At 48.8% G+C, this 21,868-nt stretch overlaps 1 protein-coding gene across 3 annotated transcripts; it reads left to right on the top strand.

The window, feature by feature from the left end:
• Window positions 1-750: 750 nt before the first annotated feature.
• On the top strand, window positions 751-14,950 carry CYP27C1 (cytochrome P450 family 27 subfamily C member 1). 3 transcript variants are annotated; one of them, XM_077273248.1, is made up of 10 exons: window positions 751-1,053; window positions 6,042-6,232; window positions 7,202-7,401; window positions 7,528-7,737; window positions 7,819-7,982; window positions 8,069-8,235; window positions 9,143-9,221; window positions 9,808-10,011; window positions 10,621-10,733; window positions 14,685-14,950. In XM_077273248.1, the coding sequence occupies exons 1-10, from the start codon at window positions 754-756 to the stop codon at window positions 14,701-14,703; spliced, it is 1,647 nt and encodes a 548-aa protein (XP_077129363.1). In that variant the 5' UTR covers window positions 751-753; the 3' UTR covers window positions 14,704-14,950. The 3 variants fall into 3 exon arrangements, with proteins under 3 accessions (XP_077129363.1, XP_077129364.1, XP_077129365.1); XM_077273249.1 differs by having other exon boundaries at window positions 752-1,053; window positions 10,621-10,729; XM_077273250.1 differs by lacking the exon at window positions 14,685-14,950 and having other exon boundaries at window positions 752-1,053; window positions 10,621-11,332.
• The last annotated feature ends 6,918 nt before the right edge of the window (window positions 14,951-21,868 follow it).

The raw sequence follows: 21,868 nt of genomic DNA on the forward strand, positions 1-21,868 counted from the left end.
GAATTCCTGATGAGCTGCGACCCCAGAGTCTTACTCCGGTCCCTGACTGGAGTAAGGTTTGTTCACCATTTTTCATTAATCGGCGCTCTGACTCCAGCGCTTCTCAGAATTGTGAGACATTTATTTAATTGGTGCGAAAATCTGATGTCGCTTTAGGACAAATTTATGCAGAAAAATAAATAATTCTGGAAAGTTCACAAAATGTTCAAGCTCCGCGGCAAATAGATATAAAACAGACAGACGGGTGTGGGCGACTCTGGCCGATATTGAGGGTCTGCGGACGTGTGGATCCCGGAGATCTGCTCCCATACACTGCACTGATTTGTACACTAGGAGTCAATGGGCGCCGGGATCTGTTGGGATCCATCGTGTGGGATCGCCATATGGTCAGCATATACATATAGTGGGACACAGGGTCCCGGACCCCACACAGGGACATGGCACTTGGTTGCATGTTAACCCTTTCAGGATTTTTTCTTCCCGGTGATTTTGGTTGTTTCTTCTTATAAAAGAATAATAATATAAAATGTAACAAATAACAAAAGAATCAGAAAGTCTCCAGGACTCCAGGGGTTAATGCAAGAGCTCCGCGTGAGGGAGCAGTTGCCCGCTGAGGAGGGGTTAATGCTGGGGGTCCTGGGCAGAGGGTCCCCGTGATGGGGAAACTTCCATGAAGAAGCCATTGATCGCAGCCCTGTGACCACCCCTTCCTCTGGGATGGGGGGAGGGAGGCTTTAATAATGGTGTAAGCTGATGCCCGGCGGCCAGTCTGCGGCGGAGCACGGAGCCGAGCGGAGGATGGCGGCGGTGCTGGGGGGGCGGCGGCTGCTGCAGCACACGGGGCTCTGGGGGCTCCGCAGGAGGGGGGTGCACAGGACCCCCGGGGCAGCAGGGCAGGCGGTCAGGCAGGAGGCTGGGGGCGCTGAGAGAAGGGGGCTCAGCAGCGGGGAGGCGCTGGGGAGAAGCCTGAAGGAGATGCCCGGACCCCGCACCCTCACCAACCTGCTGGAGCTGTTCTGGAGAGACGGGTTCAGCCGCATCCATGAGATCCAGGTACGGGGGGCTCGGGATACGGGGGGCTGCGTGTGGTGAGGAGATACCGGGGGGCTGCGTGTGGTGAGGGGATACCGGGGGGCTGCGTGTGGTGAGGGGATACTGGGGGGCTGCGTGTGGTGAGGGGATACCGGGGGGCTGCGTGTGGTGAGGGGATACCGGGGGGCTGCGTGTGGTGAGGGGATACCGGGGGGCTGCGTGTGGTGAGGAGATACCGGGGGGCTGCGTGTGGTGAGGGGATACCGGGGGGCTGCGTGTGGTGAGGGGATACCGGGGGGCTGCGTGTGGTGAGGGGATACCGGGGGGCTGCGTGTGGTGAGGGGATACCGGGGGGCTGCGTGTGGTGAGGAGATACCGGGGGGCTGCGTGTGGTGAGGGGATACCGGGGGGCTGCGTGTGGTGAGGGGATACCGGGGGGCTGCGTGTGGTGAGGGGATACCGGGGGGCTGCGTGTGGTGAGGGGATACTGGGGGGCTGCGTGTTAGGGGATACTGGGGGGCTGCGTGTGGTGAGGAGATACCGGGGGGCTGCGTGTGGTGAGGGGATACTGGGGGGCTGCGTGTCGTGAGGGGATACTGGGGGGCTGCGTGTTAGGGGATACTGGGGGGGCTGCGTGTTGTGAGGAGATACTGGGGGGCTGCATGCTGGGCGACACTAGGGGGCTGTGTGGATGGAGGTACTGCAGGCGGCTGTGTATATTGGGCGGCACTGTAGGGGTGCTTGCTGTTTTTTTTTTTTTGGGGGGGACCATGTCCCGTGCAGCCTTGTCTGGGGGTCTGCAGTGCTTCTCTCCGGAGGGGGGGGGGGGGGGGGGTCATCCTCAGATGTCAGTGCTGCGGGGGTTAATGTTTGTGTTTTTCCTGCAGGGGCAGGTGCTGGGAGTTTCCGGAGCTGCAGGGGTTAACATTTGTAATGAAGCCCCAGTTAACCCTCTCCTCTCCTGCTCCACGTGCTCTGAGTTGCAGTTATACAACTAGGGGCGTGGCCTCAGTGGGTGCTGTCAGCAGGCCCCGCCCACTAATGTGCAGAGTAATGTAAGTGGGCGTGGCCGCTCAGTGTTTATATCCAGAAAGTGACACGTTGTAACTGCAGAGCTGCTGCAACATCTACAGGCTGAGAGACCCCGAGACAAAGGGGGGGGCGCCTGGGGCTGAGAGACCCCTCGAGACAAAGGGGGGGCGCCTGGGGCTGAGAGACCCCGAAACAAAGGGGGGGGGGGGGCGCCTGGGGCTGAGAGACCCCGAGACAAAGGGGGGGGGGGCGCCTGGGGCTGAGAGACCCCTCGAGACAAAGGGGGGGGGGCGCCTGGGGCTGAGAGACCCCGAGACAAAGGGGGGGGGCGCCTGGGGCTGAGACCCCTCGAGACAAAGGGGGGGGCGCCTGGGGCTGAGAGACCCCGAGACAAAGGGGGGGGGGGCGCCTGGGGCTGAGACCCCGAGACAAAGGGGGACGCCTGGGGCTGAGAGACCCCGAGACATAGGGGGACGCCTGGGGCTGAGAGACCCCGAGAAAAAGGGGGGGCGCCTGGGGCTGAGAGACCCCGAGACAAAGGGGCGCCTGGGGCTATGAGACCCCCGAGACAAAGGGGGGGGGGGGGGTGCCTGGGGCTGAGAGACCCAGGAAGGGAATGGTTGATGCCTGTGGGCTGAGATCCATATGGATTCCAATAAGTGTGAATACATGTAACAGACATTTCATTGGCTCAGCTATGTGACTGACAGGCAGTATCACACGTGGCGGGCTTGGGTGCGTGGCGGGCTTGGGTGCGTGGCGGGCTTGGGTGCGTGGCGGGCTTGGATACACAGCTCAGCGTGCTCCATCCCCGGCAGGTGACTGCTGCTCTTGTTCTTTGTTCTCGGACAGGTGTTTGGTATTTGGTCCCCGGCGCGCAGTAACCTGATCCGCTGCCTCCCTGTCTCTACCTGCACATTCATCGCTGACTTGTCTGGAATTATCCTAGATTAGAGCAGGATGATGGGTGTGGTGGTTGCTGGGACAATGTCGCCTAATAGTTCTCACATATTTGCATCCAGGTTATGTGTAAAATAACCACATAAGCAGCGGAAATCTTTCTTGTTCTGTTAGTTTGTTACAATGTATCAGAGACATCTTCCCTGTAGGATCGGGCTGTTTGGCGCACAGAGAATTGTCCGACTAAAGACATATGATGAGAATGATGAGAAAATGAAACACACGGGGTCCGATACATCATTGCATTTTAAGTCCGTTTCCCTTTTTTATCGTTCATTGTGCCGAGTTCTTCTAAGTGACACATATTGATTCATGGATTTTGCTTAAAATAAAAAATTGCAAAATTTTGTACTCTAATCTAGATTTTCCCATTACTGAGATAGGAGATGACAATTGGTGCTTATACAACTCTATGAAGGTAGAGGAGGGCGGAGATGGAGGCTACTCAGACCTCTGACACAAGAGGTAAAGTTTAGATCTATGGTAAAGAAGAAGAAAGTTAGTGTAACCGGCATTTCAGGAGAACTTGTCGGCTCCGAGATCTTCCTCGATAGCGTTTTAAAAGCACCAACATCTCAGGAATGGGAAAGTCTGACTTCACCGAACACTGATTTTACCCATGAATTGAGAGTGAACAATCGGTCCAGGAGGAGGAGACTGATTTCTGTGATCAGATCTGTTACAAAGTTGTTTATTTTTATTTGTATTATTGATTTATGAAATCTAAATGAAAACAAAGCTTAGTTGTTAACCTTTTTTTTTTCTTAAACTTTTTAGCACAAAAAGTTGCATATTCCCTTTTACAAAATAGCAAAATTTCCACAAAAATTCCAGGTGTCTATAAATTCACAAAAAAAAAGAAAAAAATGTTCCTGCTTCTGGTAAAATTTTCAGAGTAATCTTTACTCCATCAAAAAACAATTAAAAAAATATGGTGAAAAGGAACAGGAGCGCGATTGATGAAGAACATCCATGTGTGAAATGCGTCGCTTGCTCCTGTTCACTTTTTTTTTTTTTTTTTTTTAATTGTTTTTTTGATGGAATAAAGATTACTCTGAAAATGTTACCAGGAACAGGAACATTTTTTTTTTTCTTTTTTTGTCTTCTTTTTTTTTGCAATTGCTACACGAGTGCTCGGTCGTGGTTCCTGCACGCTGGATCTTTATAAACTTCAGCGGTGAGCTGGCATTATCCTTTTCTGTTTTCTGTCTATAAATTTGCCCCTGTGGGGCTGTGTACACTTGCGCTAATTTTGCCAACATTTTAATAAGTCTCAATTGATCAGTCGGACACCAACATCTGAAAAACAAGAACCCAGCGACAAAGCCGAGCATGAAAATAAAAACCTACAAAAATCCTGCATTAAAAATAGTTCAAATATAAAGAATTGGGCGCAAGTGAAATTAAAAAGGCTAAAAATGCCAAAGACTAGGAAAAAAGGAGGCGCAAATACAGCAATAATAAACAGGTCCCCAAGTACACTAGAACTTGCAGGACTTTTTTTTTTTTTTTTTTCAGCTTCGTTTCTTGAAATTTCCTTTCTTGGAGCGAGTTGTCTCAGTGCCCGATTCCGGGGGTCGGCTCGCCCTCCATTGCGTCTCGTGCAGTTTTATATTTGATGGTGTTGGTCGGTTTTCCACTGGGATCCAAGAGAAAGGGCTGAAATGTCCAGGAGTGACTCGATTTCTGCGCTCTCGCATTTAGTGTTCGGTTTCCTGGGCCGGGAGCCAAGCAGCTGCCTCCCTGAAATATCTTCACAATTCCCCTCACAAAATGGACAAATTAAATTCTTCAGTTGCACGGACAAATCCTTCCACCCGAATATGACGTCTGCTTGTACCAGGCGCGGTGTGAGAAATTTCACCATCACTGTGCCCATTGGCGCTACCCCCCCCATCTACTTCTCTGCAGTCCTAGTTCTAGTCACTGACAGGTGTAATTTCTAGGTACAATGTAACTTTTCCAAATTCATATTCCGCCCCTGTTACATTGTTTTTTCCTAATTGGGCATTACTCATTCAAAATGACGGTACGCTTCTAAAGTTAAATACATTGGCCAGAAAACAAAACTTATTTCATATTTTTTTTCTGGAAATTTAATAAGACTTGCGAAGCCCTATAATTACAGTTTCTCCATCTGCTGTAGCCCAAGGAGATGGAGTGGTATCTCAAGTTTGGAAAGAATGAGTCCACAAACCAGAGAGCAGCCTTTACTGACAGAGAAATAACTTTCCTTGTCCACCCCACGTTCCCCTTTGCACCCACCATCCTTCTACCCACCCTGACTTTTCACACCTGTGGTTCCCTTATAGAGCTGTGGAATGGATCCTATGATGGAGTGAGGGCTCCTCCTGGTGGACAGAGGTGTGAACTGCACCCTGCTGTCAAGACCCATGCAGGGAATTGATGCAAGAAATCAGGAAATTCTGAACAGCGACAAATCTAGGAACGTTTACTATTGACTGCTGGCAATAGTCTACACACAAACTTTTTCATTAGACATCGATTATTTTGAACTTCAAGGTTCAGCATATAGATTTTTTTTTTTTTTTTTGCATTTTGAATACTTTATCGTTAAACATCCAGGATAGGAGTCATCTCTGATCTTGGTGGTTTGGGGTGTGGGCACTGGGCACGGACCCTTTGGTTGCACTTTTATGGTAATTTGCAGGAACTGTTGCTCCTGTGATGTGCTGCAGAGCTGGTCTGTCTTCTGCTGATGTCACGATCTCTCCCCCGCTGCTGTTTCCTATGGATGACGGGTGACGATTGCCCCCAATCCTATGTACCCCACCCTGCAGGGGTCTGCACGCTGCCTGTGACCTGCAGCTTCTCCCCTGCATCTCCAATCACTTTAAAAATGAGTTTCTGATAACCTAACGAGATGGGCCGGGGGAAAGATGATGATTAATATGTGAGTTATGTGAAGGGCGCAAGGGATGACGCTATATCTGCTGGATATGAATGTGGAGAATGGCGCAGACCGAACCTTCATCACCTCCTCCCTCTACTTCCAGCAAAAGCACATCCGAGAGTACGGCCGAATCTTCAAGTCGCACTTTGGTCCTCAGTTTGTGGTATCGATAGCGGACAGAGACATGGTGGCTCAGGTTCTACGAGCGGAGAGAGACGCCCCCCAGAGGGCGAACATGGAGTCCTGGCAGGAGTACCGGGACTTGAGGGGACGATCGACCGGCCTCATATCTGCGTGAGTAGCAATCCTCTTCTACACATAGAATTATATACAGGAGATGCCCAGGTTATACCAGCTGTACATATATAATTATATACAGGAGATACCCAGGTTATATCGGCTGTACTTATATAATTATATACAGGAGATGCCCAGGTTATACCAGCTGAACATATAACCTGGGCATCTCCTGTATATAATTATATATGTTCAGCTGGTATAACCTGGGCATCTCCTGTATATAATTATATACCAGCTGTACATATATAATTATATACAGGAGATGCCCAGGTTATACCAGCTGTACATGTATAATTATATACAGGAGATACCCAGGTTATATCAGCTATACATATATAATTATATACAGGTGATACCCAGGTTATACCAGCTGTACATATATAATTATATACATGCCCAGGTTATACCAGCTGTACATATATAATTATATACAGGAGATGCCCAGGTTATACCAGTTGTACATATATAATTATATACATGCCCAGGTTATACCAGCTGTACATATATAATTATATACAGGTGACGCCCAGGTTATACCAGCTGTACATATATAATTATATACAGGAGATGCCCAGGTTATACCAGCTGTACATATATATTTATATACAGGAGATGCCCAGGTTATACCAGCTGTACATATATAATTATATACAGTATATACCCAGGTTATACCAGCTGTACATATATAATTATTTACAGGAGATACCCAGGTTATACCAGCTGTACATATATAATTATATATAGAAGATACCCAGGTTATACCAGCTGTGCATATATAATTATATACAGGAGATACCCAGGTTATAGCATATGTGTAGAGAATAGGTGTATGTGTGTATAAAATATATATCTCAACTCTTGTATTTCCGGAAGCTTCTGGCTCTGCAGCAGTTTTTCCTCGCCTGCCTAAGACTTTTGCACAGCGCTGTATCACCCACCTATCTTTATCTTCTGCCTCCGCAGGGAAGGTAAGAAGTGGCTCGCTATGCGCAGTGTTCTTCGTCAGAAAATCCTCAGGCCCAGAGATGTGGTTGCTTATTCCGGGGGAGTAAATGAAGTTGTCGTTGACTTGATCAAGAGGATCCGATTCCTTCGATCTCGGGAAGACGATGGAGAAACTGTGACCAACGTCAATGACCTTTACTTCAAGTATTCCATGGAAGGTAGAGCCTCTGTGATCGCACACTTCCTCCTAGAAGTTTAGAAACTTTAGATTAAAAATGAAAAAGTACAAAAGTTATTTATTTATTTTTTTAATGTCCTACTTTCCCTGTGCTCCGCTCCTCCAGCCGTGGCCACCATACTGTACGAGTGTCGGCTCGGCTGCTTGGACAAGGACGTCCCGGAGCAGACCCTGCGGTACATCGAAGCCCTGGAGCTGATGTTCAGCATGTTTAAGACCACCATGTACGCCGGAGCCATCCCCAAGTGGCTGCGCCCGTTCATCCCTCGCCCCTGGGAGGAGTTCTGCCGCTCCTGGGACGGACTCTTCAGATTTAGTAAGAACAGAACATCTTCATCAATCATACGTTGGGTTTTGTTACTTATTTTTCATGTTTTTTTTTTTTCTTAATCTCCAGGTCAAATTCATGTGGATAACAAACTGCGGGAGATTGAATCCCAGCTGCAGAAGGGGGAGGAGGTGAAAGGTGGTCTCCTGACGTCACTGCTGGTCAGCAAGGAGCTGTCTCTGGAGGAACTCTACGCCAACATGACCGAGATGCTTCTCGCAGGCGTGGATACGGTAATCGGGGCTCCATCATGGTTTGGGGGGGAGGGCAGATCATGGAGGGGCAGTTTCTGATCCCCTTTTTGCCCCTCTTTCTTCAGACCTCCTTTACTCTTTCTTGGGCGACCTTCCTACTGGCAAAGAACCCTCAGATCCAGCAATCGGTCTACAACGAGATCGTGAGGAATCTGGGGAAGGACGTGGTGCCGACCGGGGAGGACGTTCCCAGGCTGCCGCTGGTCAGAGCCGTGCTAAAGGAGACGCTCCGGTGAGGGGTAGGGTGTACCGGGGGACACGATTATGTCTGATAGAATATCCGGAAATGGATTTTTGGGAAACAACTCAAGTGACCCCCAAGGTTACATTGTTTCCATATGGAAGCTGAGGACTTGAGATAATAGATCAGAAAGTGAGAATTACAGGAATCTGCTATAAGGTGGCAATAATATATAGATCACCGATGTCGTCGTGTATCAATATCATAACATGTACATCGTATATACAGAGATGAGACTGTATCACCGCACAACCGGAGTGAATGGTAGAGAAGAAAAACAATGTGGGAAGATAAATTACTATCCAGACCAGAAAATGGAAAGCCGTGCCAGCTAGAGATGTCGGTGGAAATATGCCAACGAGTATCGCTGCTTAAAGTGGCTTCATCAGGGATAAAGACCTATCCTCTGCAGTGTAAAGTATGGCGGGTTTTCACACAGGTTGCCATGGCGTCGCCTATTGTGTACACATCTCATGTATTTCTTTGATACTCCGTTTTGTTGGAGCGGATGCTTTATATTACAGTAGTCGTCATCATGAAAAAAGTATCTGTACAGAAACCACCATTCTTTACACTGCAGCCTGGATTCAGAGAACTATTGTGATCAGGTGACTTCATGACTAGACAAGCCGTGTTCCTCCAGAATGTGCATTACCGGTGTTCCGTCCCTGCCATTAAGCTGCGGGGCGCCCACGTGTCTGTGACCCTTCCTGGGATCTATAGGGGTCACCTGATCCATATAGTCTGAGGCCGGCTGACGCTGTGATGTCTGTAGGGACTGGAGGGTCTTATTGTGTCACATGGTCTGGCAGCCGCTTATCTCCCCCCATATAGACACATGTTCACATTGTGCAGGAGATGTCTGTTTTCCGTTTGGTAACTTTTTTTTTTTTCATAGATTATTTCCAGTTTTACCAGGGAACGGCCGGGTGACCCAGGACGACTTGGTTATCGGGGGCTATTTGATCCCTAAAGGGGTGAGTGTCGCGCTGCGCCCTTAAAGGGGTTCTTCCTGTTCAGTGTAAATGAAGCTGAATCCTTTCCACAAGTGACTTTGTTTCAGTTTTTGACACTTTTAGGAGTTTTGTTTGCGGTCAGTGACTAGGACGATCTTGCCTGGCTTTATTCACTTCACAGCTGGAGGCGCCATCTGTCCCAGCACAGAGAAACCTGATCCAGTAATAAAGCGGGTGTGAACGGAGCCTTTACTGTGATACAATGTATCAGAGGATTGCCCAGACCTTGTGCACAGGAGTCTAGAAGGTCTGTACAATCCTCTGTGAGCCGGACAGACTGATACATTGTAACAAACCACCAGAGAGGCTTGTGCAGCTGCACTGGATACAATGCCCTTCCGAGCTCTGCATCGGTTGCTGCCTGTGGATATATGCGATTACCTCCATTCACTGACAGCAAGCACAGGTCTTGAAAATGTTGATGGAATGAAGCCTGAAGTTTCTTAGCCGGCGGTGACGTTCTGGAGGCATGAACCTTCTTAGCGCTCCTGTGAATATTCTTTTTGCCCGTCCGTTGCTGTAGTCAGACTTGTCCTCTGTGCCGCAGACCCAGCTGGCGCTGTGCCATTATTCCACCTCCTATGACGAGGACTACTTCTCGGCGGCAGAAGAGTTTCAGCCCACCCGCTGGTTACGGCACGGACACCTGGACCGAGTGGAGAATTTCGGCTCCATTCCCTTTGGCTACGGGATCCGCAGCTGCATCGGGAAAAGGATTGCGGAGCTGGAGATCCACCTGGCGCTAATACAGGTAGACCCCGCTGATGGCCGCTGCTGGAAATGGGACACAACTGGCGCGTCGGCCCCCCACACACTGAGCTGGTAATGGAGGAGGGACGTTCTCAGCCAAGGACTGAGAAATGGTGCCGTGTTCTGAAGGGTTAATGGTGCCTGAGCTTTAAATGTTGCCATGCAGGGAATATGGCGACTTACATCAAGGTTTTCTCTAGAGCAGTCCTTAATTTTTTTTATTTATTTTTTTTTTTTCGGGGGTGCTCTACCTCCACTCTTTTCTTTGTCTGCGGGACATCCGGGACAGGCTGAGCCCTCGCTCCACTCTTGCCAGCAGCCCCATAGACAATGAATGGTCGCGCACACTCCCCTCTGCACCATGCAATATGCAGAAGGCCATTCTTGGATTATTGGGGGTCCCAGGGATCAGTTATATTGTATCCCATGGCAGGGGGGGATACATTTTGATTCTGGGAATGCCCTTCTAATGCAATAACTGTGCAGAGGTCTGGGGTTCTGTATCAGGAAAATGAAGATCTGATCGATATACCCTAAAATGATTGTCATAGGGTCTTAGTAAAATAATCTGAAATTCTAATTTCTGCTGTCCTCTGACATTTTCCTACAGCTCCTCCAGAAATTTGAGATCAAGACTTCACCGAAGACACAAAGTGTCGTCCCAAAAACCCACGGACTGCTGTGCCCGGCGGGGGCCATCAATGTGTGTTACGCGGACCGTGAGTAAGGACCCTGACGACGTGCTGCTGTCCCTCCGGGGAACACAACACCCATCAGGGAACACAACCCCCATCAGGAGACTTTTTTTTTTTTAATCTGGACTTCTGATATTTTAAGGCTTTTATATGAAGGAGATTGTGACGTTTGTCCTCGCATTCACCAATCTGCCTTGCACTTTCCTTGTACTGTACGAAGGAGGCGATAAATGTGCCCGCGCAGTGGGAATGAAGCGGACACATTCTCCCGTGTCCCGATACTTGGGCCCCAGCGCTTCATCATCTGGACATGAGATTTCTGCACAGAACATTTTGTTTTAAGAGTTCGCTGAGATTCTACCCAAAATTAGATTTTATTTTAACAGTTGAATCCAAGTAAAAAGCAAGTTATGCAACTTTCGAATATACAGAAGCTTTAACGTCGCCTACATCTTTAGTCCTCCTCGTACAGCTGAGGGTTTGCTACAGTTGTATCTTGTCTTGGGACAGTTTTGTGCCATAAAGGGGTTGTACAACTTTGGGAACCTTTTTTATTTATTTTTCTTAAACTGATGTATTTTGGACCAAAAAGCCCTTTTTTTTTGCAATTGGTTCTCATAACAAAAATATATATATAGAAAGGAAAGAGTGCAAAAGATTTTAACAAAACCCATTTTCAAAATTGTTTTTTAGCCCCAAATATATGCAGTTAACTTAAAAAAAAAAAAAAAAAAGTCCCTAAAAGAGTACAACACCCCTTTCTGATCTTTCTCCTATACTGATACATTGTAACAAACTATCAGTCTTGTATGCAGTATAGACCTTCCTCTGGACTAGCTGTACAAACCCTCAGCTGTAAGAAGTATCCGCAGCCACGAGTATCCGCAGCCACGAATAGTTGTGCCAAATGCATAAGGGCTCCATGTATCCGATGGCGACTGGCTGTGGATTTGCCACCACGTGGCGTTCCGTGTGGGGTTTTTTGGACGCTGCGTCCCACTGCTGGGCGAGCGCTGCGGATTGAAGGAGCCAGTCTGTAATATTGTGTTACTGTTTAATGTGTCAAAAACAAGCTGCAGCCTTGAATGGTGAGAAATTGAATCAAAAGGCGCCGATTCAGCAACACTTTTATACCAGAAAACTGTCGTAAAATACTTTGGAAAGTTGCAACTTTTGCCGTTTTCACACCTGTTTGAAGCAGCACAAATGGGCTTTTCACACCAGCGCCTCGTTCCCCCTCTGTGTCAAGAGGTTACGTGTTAATGGGGACGTCTATTTCTTGAGAAGCTGAGTGGTCTTCACTTGAATGAGGAATTGGGGAAAGCTGGGTGTCCCCTTAAGTCCCTCACAAGATGTATACCCACCTTCTTTACTGCCTGCAGTCGAGGTCCATACAAAGTGTAGAAGGTCCAATGCTGGCAGCTGCTCCTGCCCATCACCATCATATGAGACCTACTGCCTGTTGGTAGGAATGTCGGGGGTAATATTATGGGGGCAGTCTGGGTGGTAGGTAGGGTCTCCCCAGCTGCTCCTGCCCATCACCATCATATGAGACCTACTGCCTGTCGGTAGGGATGTCAGGGGTAATAATATGGGGGCAGTCTGGGTGGTAGGTAGGGTCTCCCCAGCTGCTCCTGCCCATCATACGAGACCTACTGCCTGTCAGTAGGGATGTCGGGGATAATGTTATGGGGGCAGTCTGGGTGGTAGGCAGGATCTCCCCAGCTGCTCCTGCCCATATGAGACCTGCTGCCTGTCAGTAGAGATGTCGGGGGTTATATTATGGGGGCAGTCTGGGTGGTAGGCAGGGTCTCCCCAGCTGCTCCTGCCCATATGAGACCTGCTGCCTGTCGGTAGGGATGTCGGGGATAATGTTATGGGGGCAGTCTGGGTGGTAGGTAGGGTCTCCCCAGCTGCTCCTGCCCATCATACGAGACCTACTGCCTGTCGGTAGGGATGTCGGGGGTAATAATATGGGGGCAGTCTGGGTGGTAGGCAGGGTCTCCCCAGCTGCTCCTGCCCATCATATGAGACCTGCTGCCTGTCGGTAGGGATGTCGGGGGTAATATTATGGGGGCATTCTGAGTGGTAGGCAGGGTCTCCCCAGCTGCTCCTGCCCATCATATGAGACCTGCTGCCTGTCGGTAGGGATGTCGGGGGTAATATTATGGGGGCATTCTGAGTGGTAGGCAGGGTCTCCCCAGCTGCTCCTGCCCATCATATGAGACCTACTGCCTGTCAGTAGAGATGTCGGGGGGGTAATATTATGGGGGCAGTCTGGGTGGTAGGCAGGGTCTCCCCAGCTGCTCCTGCCCATCATATGAGACCTGCTGCCTGTCTGTAGGAATGTCGGGGGTAATAATATGGGGGCAGTCTGGGTGGTAGGCAGGGTCTCCCCAGCTGCTCCTGCCCATATGAGACCTGCTGCCTGTCAGTAGGGATGTCGGGGGTTATATTATGGGGGCAGTCTGGGTGGTAGGTAGGGTCTTCCCAGCTGCTCCTGCCCATCATACGAGACCTGCTGCCTGTCGGTAGGGATGTCGGGGGTAATATTATGGGGGCAGTCTGGGTGGTAGGCAGGGTCTCCCCAGCTGCTCCTGCCCATCATGAGACCTGCTGCCTGTCAGAGATGTCGGGGGTAATAATATGGGGGCAGTCTGGGTGGTAGGCAGGGTCTCCCCAGCTGCTCCTGCCCATCATATGAGACCTGCTGCCTGTCAGTAGGGATGTCGGGGGTAATATTATGGGGGCAGTCTGGGTGGTAGGTAGGGTCTCCCCAGCTGCTCCTGCCCATCATATGAGACCTGCTGCCTGTCGGTAGGGATGTCGGGGGTAATATTATGGGGGCATTCTGGGTGGTAGGCAGGGTCTCCCCAGCTGCTCCTGCCCATCATATGAGACCTGCTGCCTGTCAGTAGGGATGTCGGGGGTTATATTATGGGGGCAGTCTGGGTGGTAGGCAGGGTCTCCCCAGCTGCTCCTGCCCATCATATGAGACCTGCTGCCTGTCAGTAGGGATGTCGGGGGTAATATTATGGGGGCAGTCTGGGTGGTAGGTAGGGTCTCCCCAGCTGCTCCTGCCCATCATATGAGACCTGCTGCCTGTCGGTAGGGATGTCGGGGGTAATATTATGGGGGCATTCTGGGTGGTAGGCAGGGTCTCCCCAGCTGCTCCTGCCCATCATATGAGACCTGCTGCCTGTCAGTAGGGATGTCGGGGGTTATATTATGGGGGCAGTCTGGGTGGTAGGCAGGGTCTCCTGTTCAGGCAGCACAGCAGCTGCAGCCTTCGTGCCTGTTCATTGCTGCCCAGATATTTGCATTATTATACAGTGTGCACCAAACCAATGCTGAGAAGAAAGCAGAGGGGGTGTAGAGGAGGCAGAGGGGGTCTCCGCTCCATAGTAGGTGCCCAGATCTCCTTCAGAGGGGCCTCTTTTAGAACTACGGTACATTTTTAGGAGTAAGATTCTCGTGTGGCACCTTGGCCCGACCAGTGCGCTCAGCAGCTAATGGCCAAGGATATCAAGTCGGCACTTATCTATAGGAAGTCCATTAAAAAAAGAAAAAATGCAGCAACACTTCAGAATCCAGTGACGAGAAAACCTTAGTCCTTTATTTCAAGCGAATTGGACAAGGTAATGCAAGCAGGTACAGGGCAGATGGTACAGGACGATGGCCGTTTCGCGTTATACACGCTTCCACGGGTCCAGACCATCTGCCCTGTACCTGCTTGCATTACCTTGTCCAATTCGCTTGAAATAAAGGACTAAGGTTTTCTCGTCACTGGATTCTGAAGTGTTGCTGCATTTTTTTTCTTTTTTTAATGGACTTCCTTATGTGCACTTCTTGTCATGCACCTTCAATACCGTGAACTACGTTTCTGCATTGAGGCCTGTGATTCAGAGACCACTTCACCACACCAGTGAGTAAAGCACGCTACTCAGTGCCGTTCTTTTTCTCTTTTTTTTTATTTTAGGCACTTATCTATAGGATGAAGGATAACTTCCTGCCTGGGGGTCCGACTGCTCAGGCCTCCAGCAATCCTGAAAATCGGGCTCTGAAGCATGGAGTGAAGGATAAGCATGGACCCCGCACTCCATACATTGTCAATGGGCCGACTGGAGACGGCGAGGGCAGCGATCCGCGGTCTCCGGCAGGGAGGGGCCCGTACAATCTTCTTACACCAGGGCCCTTTCCCCCCCAGTGTCAGCTCCTGGTGCCTTTTCATATTAAACCTGTTGTAAATATTTGCAGTGTCGGGGATTATTCAGACGTTACATTTACCATGAAATGTGTCAGTGCCGCCACAATGAGACAAATCTGGTCACTTCTATAGGAGACTTGACCCATGAACCCTGAATTAACACCTGATCATTGTAGAAGATGTTCTGTAACTTTTGTTGCTGTTTTCTCTGCTATTTACTAGACCTCCGCTGGCTGTCAGTGAATAAGAACTTTCTTTAGAACACTGTTCTACCGAATACTTCTCGCAGCTGAGGGTTTGTTCTCAGACTGGTGCTCGCAGCCTCCACAATTCACACTTCAGAGGCTTTTCCACATTGGATACAATTCGTCTGTATTTGATCTGTGCCGATTTTCAGTCTCTGGATGTAAATTGTTTCCATTCACTGACCTAAAGCAGAGAAGCAGAAACCTAAAGTTTCCCAACTTCTCATTCTGCAATTAAGTTTTATTTCCATTAAAACTGGAAAACCTTTTACTTGGACATAAAATGTAAAATTCCAGAGCAGCACTCCCAATTCTGCTTGCCTGTTTGCTCGCTCGCAGATTAGACCTTGGACCAGAAGGGAACAGGTCCTACTGTAGTGCGTGTAACCGGTGCAGTGCTCACCCCAGACATTGTGCGATAAGAATAAAAGGCAGCTTTGTGATCGCAGCTCTGGCTGGATTATATGTAGTGAGATACAGATGTAGCGCTGCTGAGTTTGTGTTTCATGCAGTTTCTGTGTCCTTTTGTAATAATTCCTGGGGCACGATCCATTTTTGGGTTTACACCTATTTTTTGTTCTCTAGTTTTTCCTGCTTTATAAGAATTGTCCACTACTTGGAAAACCTCTTCTTAATTGCCATAGTGCTCCGAGAAAAAAAAGAAACCCTCATACTCTCCTCTCGTACCAGCACCGTTCCAGTGATGCCGCCGGTCACATGACCTAATCGATGGCCCCTGATTGGCTGCAGGCTTTACTATTTTGCTAGAGGAGAAGTGCGCACCGATGGAATAATGATGAGCAGCAACATAACATCACGTGGGGAGAGCATATAAAAAGAGGTGTAAGATGAACAATAAAATTACAATATTTTATTAGAAATAATTTAAAAGCCAAACAATGTTACAAAAGTGCCAATATAGTGCAAGGTGATGAGCTAAAGAAAGAAAAAGTCACCAGCAGAGGGCAGGCAAGAGCAAGATGTAACGCTAATAAACAAGGTAGTCGTAGTTATGGGAATATAGTTAATACACTATATGATTTTTTTCTAGTCTCTGGATGCAAGTTTTATTCATATATTTTCAATCTTTGACTACATTGTTTATTAGCGTTACCTCTTGCCTGCCCTCTGGTGGTGACACTTTCTTTGGCTCATCACCTTGCACTATATTGGCACTTTTTAAACATTGTTTATCTTTTAAATTATTTCTACTAAAATATTGTAATTTTATTGTTCATCTTACGATCTTCTTATATGCTCTCTCTGTTGTAGCATAGAACAGTTTTGTGTTTTTTTACAGCCCTATTTGGATGCTAGAAAACTTTGTCCCACTGGACCATATAATTGTGATTATTATTAGCATCAGTTGCTAGGGATTCAATCTCTGCTTTTTTATAATGTCACGCGGGCGCAGACCTCACTGAAACTGGCGCGGGGCATAAACTTCTTATCCTACTCTGAGGACTATGGCATGTAAGAAGGTGGAGGACTTCTCCCTTTGTTTCTGTTTTGTGCCAAATTCTTATTTTAAGTTGTGCCTATTTTCTACTTGTTAGTGGGCTTTTGTCCTCCATTGTGGGTGCAGTTTTGGTACTCCCTGCACTTTGTGGCGGATTTGATATTAGCAGCTTTTTAAAAAGTTGCAAAATGTTTGCGCTTGTATACCACCGCCTCCCAGAAATATTTGGGATGTGTTCTGGGTTTTTTTTTTTTTTTTTGGAAGTGCAAATCTAAAGACATTATAATTGTGGTACCAGACGACTCTGCTGCATCTGTAGGTGCGGTTCTCCCCGGCGCCCGGGCAGTGCCTTGCACATGTGACCGGATATCACAGCTTTTCTTCACCCCCTCCCATAAGTTTGCTTTGTTCAAGATTTTTTTTTTTTGTGCAGGATGTAAATTGTTACATTTAATTTCCTTTTCCTTATTGATCATCTCACAGTGACTCTGTTTTATATATTGAGTACTTTAATTGTGTGCCTGGCAATACAGGGGGGGGAGGGGGTGATAGATTTATACGGACACTGTGCAGAATGACCGGGCAGTGACTATTGTGACCAGATCTAAATTTTCTGCAGATTTCCCACCTCCACCTGTATAAATCTGATGGTGCTCAGTGGTGGTCGGGGCTCGGCCTCCTCACCTTGGCCGTGTCTCTGAGCACTGAACACTTTGTACCTCTGTCTTGCTCAGTGGTGGTCGGGCTCGGCCTCCTCACCTTGGCCGTGTCTCTGAGCACTGAACACTTTGTACCTCTGTGTCTTGCTCAGTGGTGGTCGGGCTCGGCCTCCTCACCTTGGCCGTGTCTCTGAGCACTGAACACTTTGTACCTCTGTGTCTTGCTCAGTGGTGGTCGGGGCTCGGCCTCCTCACCTTGGCCGTGTCTCTGAGCACTGAACACTTTGTACCTCTGTCTTGCTCAGTGGTGGTCGGGCTCGGCCTCCTCACCTTGGCCGTGTCTCTGAGCACTGAACACTTTGTACCTCTGTGTCTTGCTCAGTGGTGGTCGGGGCTCGGCCTCCTCACCTTGGCCGTGTCTCTGAGCACTGAACACTTTGTACCTCTGTGTCTTGCTCAGTGGTGGTCGGGGCTCGGCCTCCTCACCTTGGCCGTGTCTCTGAGCACTGAACACTTTGTACCTCTGTCTTGCTCAGTGGTGGTCGGGCTCGACCTCCTCACCTTGGCCGTGTCTCTGAGCACTGAACACTTTGTACCTCTGTCTTGCTCAGTGGTGGTCGGGGCTCGGCCTCCTCACCTTGGCCGTGTCTCTGAGCACTGAACACTTTGTACCTCTGTCTTGCTCAGTGGTGGTCGGGCTCAGCCTCCTCACCTTGGCCGTGTCTCTGAGCACTGAACACTTTGTACCTCTGTCTTGCTCAGTGGTGGTCGGGCTTGGCCTCCTCACCTTGGCCGTGTCTCTGAGCACTGAACACTTTGTACCTCTGTCTTGCTCAGTGGTGGTCGGGCTCAGCCTCCTCACCTTGGCCGTGTCTCTGAGCACCTTGTACTCCAGCCCTGGAGGATAATGGCTGTTGGTGGCTTCAGGTCTGATTCTTATTGTATCTTTGTTTTTGTTTTTTTCCTTGCTCGGTTTTTGCTCCTGGTGACTCTTTGCAATGAACCTTTTTCCTGATCTGTGATCGCCCCAATATCTGGAAATCTCAGGAGCTGCGTCCTCTGTGGACCGGGAACAACCCGGGACTGGTAAGTCGTGGAAATCTCCTTTTCCTCGGATTGGAAACTCTGCAGAAAAGCAATGATCTGATCCCAGTCCTCGCTGCAGTGATGGCCCCTGTCCTGGGCTGTTGTTACTCTGTAGGTTTCTGATGGTTTTAGTATTGATACATTTTGTATATGAGGAGTAATATTTATTGCTTTATGTGCTGTGCACATCTACTATATAATTGTCTAAGGGTCACTTCCGTCTGTCCTTCTGTCTGTCATGGATATTCATTGGTCGCGGCCTCTGTCATGGAATCCAAGTCGCTGATTGGTCTCGCCAGCTGCCTGTCATGGCTGCCGCGACCAATCAGCGACGGCCACAGTCCAATTAGTCCCTCCCTACTCCCCTGCAGTCACTGCCCGGCGCCCGCTCCATACACCCCTCCAGTCACCGCTCACACAGGGTTAATGCCAGCGGTAACGGACCGCATTATGCCGCGGGTAACTCACTCCGTTACCGCCGCTATTCTGCTGCCTAAGCAGAATCAATAGTAAAAAGATCTAATGTTAAAAATAATTTAAAAAAAATAAAAAATCATTATATACTCACCTTCCGCAGCCTTTCCCGCTTCTCGTGAAGCTCCGGGGACCGCTCCATGCAAGTGGCAGGTTCCGGTGCCAAGGATGGTATGCAAGAAGGACCTGCCATGACGTCACGGTCATGTGACCGCATTGTCATCACAGGTCCTGCGCTCATACCAAACCTGGGACCGGAAGCTACTGCGTGCATCGCACACAGGGCCAGGACTTCAAGGGGCCTTCGGAAGGTGAGTATATGTTTATTTTAAGTCTGTATACTACGTGGCTCTGTGCTGTATACTACGTGGCTGTGCAATATACTACGTGGCTGTGCAATATACTACGTCACTGGGCAATATACTACGTGCTCTGTGCAATATACTACGTGGCTGGGCAATATACTACGTGGACATGCATATTCTAGAATACCCGATGCGTTAGAATCGGGCCACCATCTAGTACTGTGTATCATGGGGCATTTCATGGTGGATGGGGTGTAAGGCAGGTCGGAGATCTCCTGCTGCTGATAACATCATATTTTAGGGTTCCAATTCTCATCTGCTTGTTCTTGGGGACTTTCTGCAAAAGAACTGATGAATTGCAAACCACACAACCGCGTTATTCCCACAACTCCAGTGAGCTTAGCTCTACCATATCCCCAGTATGGGGGGCCGCTCCCTGAGGAGCATGGCTCTACCATATCCCCAGTACAGGGGGCCGCTCCCTGAGGAGCTTGGCTCTACCATATCCCCAGTACAGGGGGCTGCTCCCTGAGGAGCTTGGCTCTACCATATCCCCAGTACAGGGGGCTGCTCCCTGAGGAGCTTGGCTCTACCATATCCCCAGTACAGGGGGCCGCTCCCTGAGGAGCATAGATCTACCATATCCCCAGTACAGGGGACCACTACCTGCCAGGTGGTCTCAGCCACACAGTGTCTCACTTCCTGCGTGCAGCAGTGTTAGGCCGGCGTCACACTTGGCGTAAGACAATACGCCACGTATTATACGTCCGTACTACGCGTTCAATACGCCAAAATGTCTCCGTAATCGACTTCCGTAGTTAATGCGTTGCTTAGGTGTGTCAGCGTATTTTGCGCATGGCATCCTCCGTATGTAATCCGTATGGCATCCGTACTGCGATATTTTCTCGCAGGCTTGCAAAACCGACATCTAATGGATTTATGTGCTCAAATGTTCGGGAAAACATATATACAGTGTGTATGTATGTGTATATACACTCACTGGCCACTTTATTAGGTACACCTGTCCAACTTCTTGTTAACACTTAATTTCTAATCAGCCAATCACATGGCGGCAACTCAGTGCATTTAGGCATGTAGACATGGTCAAGACAATCTCCTGCAGTTCAAACCGAGCATCAGTATGGGGAAGAAAGGTGATTTGAGTGCCTTTGAACGTGGCATGGTTGTTGGTGCCAGAAGGGCTGGTCTGAGTATTTCAGAAACTGCTGATCTACTGGGATTTTCACGCACAACCATCTCTAGGGTTTACAGAGAATGGTCCGAAAAAGAAAAAAAATCCAGTGAGCGGCAGTTCTGTGGGCGGAAATGCCTTGTTGATGCCAGAGGTCAGAGGAGAATGGGCAGACTGGTTCGAGCTGATAGAAAGGCAACAGTGACTCAAATCGCCACCCGTTACAACCAAGGTAGGCCTAAGAGCATCTCTGAACGCACAGTGCGTCGAACTTTGAGGCAGATGGGCTACAGCAGCAGAAGACCACACCGGGTACCACTCCTTTCAGCTAAGAACAGGAAACTGAGGCTACAATTTGTACAAGCTCATCGAAATTGGACAGTAGAAGATTGGAAAAACGTTGCTTGGTCTGATGAGTCTCGATTTCTGCTGCGACATTCAGATGGTAGGGTCAGAATTTGGCGTAAACAACATGAAAGCATGGATCCATCCTGCCTTGTATGGAGCATCTTTGGGATGTGCAGCCGACAAATCTGCGGCAACTGTGTGATGCCATCATGTCAATATGGACCAAAATCTCTGAGGAATGCTTCCAGCACCTTGTTGAATCTATGCCACGAAGAATTGAGGCAGTTCTGAAGGCAAAAGGGGTCCAACCCGTTACTAGCATGGTGTACCTAATAAAGTGGCCAGTGAGTGTACATATATATATATGTGTATGTATGTATGTATGTGTATGTATGTATATATATATATGTATATATATGTGTGTATGTGTGTATATTCTGTATTTATATTTCATTCAGCGCGATATCTGTGAAAAGCCAGTAATTCAATTGCCGGCTTCTCATTTCTCCTGCACAAACCCGACAGGATATGAGACATGATTACATACAGTAAACCATCTCATATCCCCCTTTTTTTTTGCATATTCCACACTACTAATGTTAGTAGTGTGTATGTGCAAAATTTCAGCGCTGTAGCTGCTAAAATAAAGGGTTAAATGGCGGAAAAAATTGGCGTGGGCTCCCGCGCAATTTTCTCCGCCAGAGCGGTAAAGCCAGTGATTGACGGCAGATATTAATAGCCAGGAGAGGGTCCTGTGCTCGCGGCAGCATGCGCCTATATGGTCATGTTCTGACCCTTGTATACCTGGAGGCCAGGCGCGGAGCCGTCACTACAGGTGGTTTGATCTGCACATTTAATCTCTGAATCGTAAACTTCATGGCTCTCGATGACTCAAACTCCTCTGAGAATGTAAACCAAGGCCAGAAAGAAAATGTCCTGACGAGAACCATGGGCCCCCACACCTGCTGTCACCCGGTCCTAGAGGAATGCAGTGACCTGCTATTGTCATCAGACAAGTTGCTAGCTCAGGGCATGCTGGGAGTTGTAGTTTTGCAACAGCTTAAAAAAAACACAGATACTTTAGGCCTAAATGGATTTACCCAGAGACCCATCAATTCCTTGCATGTGACATTGACCTTACACCAGCTGGGCCAGTTGCTGATGTGGCCACATGGTGGCGCCACCTTC

This window comes from Ranitomeya variabilis, chromosome 7 (assembly GCF_051348905.1).
Source record: "Ranitomeya variabilis isolate aRanVar5 chromosome 7, aRanVar5.hap1, whole genome shotgun sequence".
Lineage (NCBI taxonomy): Eukaryota > Metazoa > Chordata > Amphibia > Anura > Dendrobatidae > Ranitomeya > Ranitomeya variabilis.

Coding starts and splice junctions, on each gene's coding strand:
- CYP27C1 (XM_077273248.1), top strand. CDS start 754: ATGCCCGGCGGCCAGTCTGCGGCGGAGCACGGAGCCGAGCGGAGGATG. Junction 9,222..9,807: donor GCTATTTGATCCCTAAAGGG/GTGAGTGTCGCG, acceptor TCTGTGCCGCAG/ACCCAGCTGGCGCTGTGCCA. Junction 10,012..10,620: donor TCCACCTGGCGCTAATACAG/GTAGACCCCGCT, acceptor ATTTTCCTACAG/CTCCTCCAGAAATTTGAGAT.